General features: G+C 40.9%; 1 protein-coding gene across 3 annotated transcripts in view; it reads right to left on the reverse strand.

Annotated features, from left to right (window-relative positions):
- Positions 1 to 2,538, reverse strand: part of NR1H4 (nuclear receptor subfamily 1, group H, member 4) — a 59,281-nt gene extending 56,743 nt beyond the window's left edge. For 2 of the 3 annotated variants that reach the window (XM_014530058.1, XM_014530057.1), the window contains exons 1-2: positions 2,425 to 2,538; positions 1,532 to 1,666 (exon numbers count right to left, since the gene is read on the reverse strand). In XM_014530058.1, coding sequence (XP_014385544.1) covers positions 1,532 to 1,598 — 67 coding nt within the window. In that variant the 5' untranslated portion in view covers positions 1,599 to 1,666; positions 2,425 to 2,538. Of the gene's footprint in view, positions 1 to 1,531; positions 1,667 to 2,424 lie in introns of those variants that run through there. The other variant, XM_014530059.1, reaches the window with a different exon arrangement.
- Positions 2,539 to 2,812: the final 274 nt, after the last annotated feature.

Genomic DNA, 2,812 nt, shown 5'->3' on the forward strand with positions numbered 1-2,812 from the left:
GGGGGGGGGGTCCCTCAGCCAGGCCTGCATCCTCTCCAATCCGGGACCCCTTGGGGGATGTCTGACTGCTGGTTTAGGCCTGATCCAGGGATCGGGCCTAAACCGGCAGTCAGACATCCCTATCGCAATCTGGGACCACTGGCTCCTAACCGCTCACCTGCCTGCCTGATTGCCCCTAACCCTTCTGCCTGCCTGCCTGATCGCCCCTAACCCCTCTGCCTGCTGGCTTGATCACCCCTAACCTCTCTGCCTGCTGGCCTGATTGGCCCTAACAGCCCTTCCCTGCCAGCCTGATCATCCCTAACTGCCCTCCCCTGCTGGCCTAATCTCCCCTAACTGCTCTCCCCTGCCAGTCTGATCGCCCCTAACCGCCTCTGCCTCGGCCCCCGCCTGCCACTGTGGCTTCATCCAGAAGGAGGACCAGATGACTGGAAGATGCCTGGTCGACCCTGTCTAATTAGCATATTACCCTTTCATTAGTATAGATGACTTGATTCTTATTTATCAAGTGCATCCTAAAATTAATAAAACATTGTCACTGCCCTTAAATACTCTTATACTGTATGGGGGCAGGTAGGCATGTAATTAGGTAAGACAAATAATGACCTCTTCTTGGAAAGGACCTGATAAGCCATTATACACAAAGGTGGTAATGACTGGTACGTAATAGCATAAGCTATTAACATCGCCCAGGGATGTCTGCAAATAGGGGATCATGCCTTCAAACACTGACTTTCGTGGAATTTCAAGAATTTGCATTTTCACTACCATCTGCCGTGGTCCATTTATTAATGTAGGGTGAATAACTGGGAACATCCAAGCTCTCTTAGCAGGGATTCTATACAAAAAGGAATTATTTTAAAAGTGGCACAAAGCTTCCCTGCCCCACCCCAAATTTACCCCTGCTGACTCTGCTGATAGTCCCAATTAAAATTCTTTATAATGAGACTTTTTTCATAAATGCATAAAGTAGAGCAATATATCATTTTATGGTACCATCTAGTTACAGATCTACTGGAAACAACTCAGTACAATTTGTCCTCAAGCCAGTTTAAATGACTAATCCTGGCACTATGCCATATATCCCCCAACACCGGAAGGATGGTGGGTAGCAAGCCTACCGCAGAACTATAACCTAAGTAAGCTCAGCCTTTAATAGGTGTAATATTAAACCACAACAATCATGACTTCATACTTTAGTACATGCTGCAATAAGATCAGACTCAGCCCTAGAGCAGGAATTCGTTTCTACTCCCAGCTCTGTTAATCATCTAGCCTCGTGGCCTTGGACAAGTCACAAAGCTCTCTGGGCCTTGCTGTCCTCATCTAGAAAAGAGAAGACCACTCGATTCAATGAATCCAAGGTTCTATCTACCTCTAACCTTGATTAGTAGCTAACATTTACTGAGTACTCAGAAGGAACAAAAATCCTTTCTGGACTCTATCTGGCACTCATCACCTAAGCTTTGTTCTCATGTATTTCCAAATTGTAGCTTGTTTTATATAGATTTCAATGAACTTAACAACTTACCAAATAAATTGTCAGAAAGAGAAAATTCATCCGCAGCAGGTAAGTGGGAGTGTTGGATGAGATTCATTTTTGATCCAATCCAAACTTTTCTACTTGAGAATGCACCTTTGTTATTGTGGTCTTCAAAAAAACACCCTGAAATGCAAATAAATAAATAGAGAGTTTGCGGAAGAGGGAAGGAGATGGTTAAGAGAGAGAGGGAGGGAGAGTTCATGCTAATTTACAAAACAGTAATTGGCTCCCTTTTGACATTTTGCCAAGGCCTTTCTTTATGTATTTGTTCTCAATATTTATCATTTTTACACCTAAGTTGGATTTATAAGTGTAGAGATACTCTCCAATTTACCTAGGAAAACACCATATGTTTTCACTTAAATTTCAACACTTGGGAGATTTGGGCAAAGCATGATGACATTTTGGCTTATAAGTGTAGAGATACTCTCCAATTTACCTGGGAAAACACCATATGTTTTCACTTAAATTTTCACTTGGGAGATTTGGGCAAAGCATGATGACATTTTGGTTTTTGGGTTTTTTTTTTCTTTTTTTTTTCTTTTACATACAAAAAAACACACACACAAATATAAAAACCTTGATTTAAAATGGGATGTATCCATGATTTATTATCTTAAATTTTATTCTAAAGTTGAACCTGTCTTTGCACAAACACAAAAGTACTTTAAGACCCCTTTCTACTGGAATATTCTTAAGTTGAGTAGGCACTATGGAAGCAAATCAAAAATTTAGAAAGGATTCCCCCAAGATCTTTATCTTTGCCTTTTTAGAGAAAATTTAAGGGATTTGCATTTTCACTCTCATGATCTACCTTGGCCATATATTATGTGGGATAAAAAAAAAGTTATGATAAGCAGAAAAGTCATGGTAAATCTCACCAAAATGTCTGAAGTTTCATCCTGGGGAGAGGTCCAGAACTCATCCCAGAACCCAAGAGAAGCAGTGTTCACTTTTAGTTTTATCTCCAGGTCTTCTTTCCTTCCTTCCTTCCTTCCTTCCTTTCTTCCAAACTCATCCCAGAACCCAAGAGAAGCAGCGTTCACTTTTAATTTTATCTCCAGGTCTTCTTTCCTTCCTTCCTCCCTTTCTTCCTTCCAATATGTCTTCTACCTCCCTGAAGAAGAAATGTGAAAGGTCAAATAATGAAACGGTGTGCTATCAGAACCTCTTTTCCAAGGCTATTTTCTGAGGGCGATTTTCAAACCTTTTTATCCTGTCTCCACAAAATAATCGCTTTGTTTATAAATAATAACTATTTATATTTTC

Source organism: Myotis brandtii, unplaced genomic scaffold (assembly GCF_000412655.1).
Source record: "Myotis brandtii unplaced genomic scaffold, ASM41265v1 scaffold708, whole genome shotgun sequence".
Classification (NCBI taxonomy): Eukaryota; Metazoa; Chordata; class Mammalia; order Chiroptera; family Vespertilionidae; genus Myotis; species Myotis brandtii.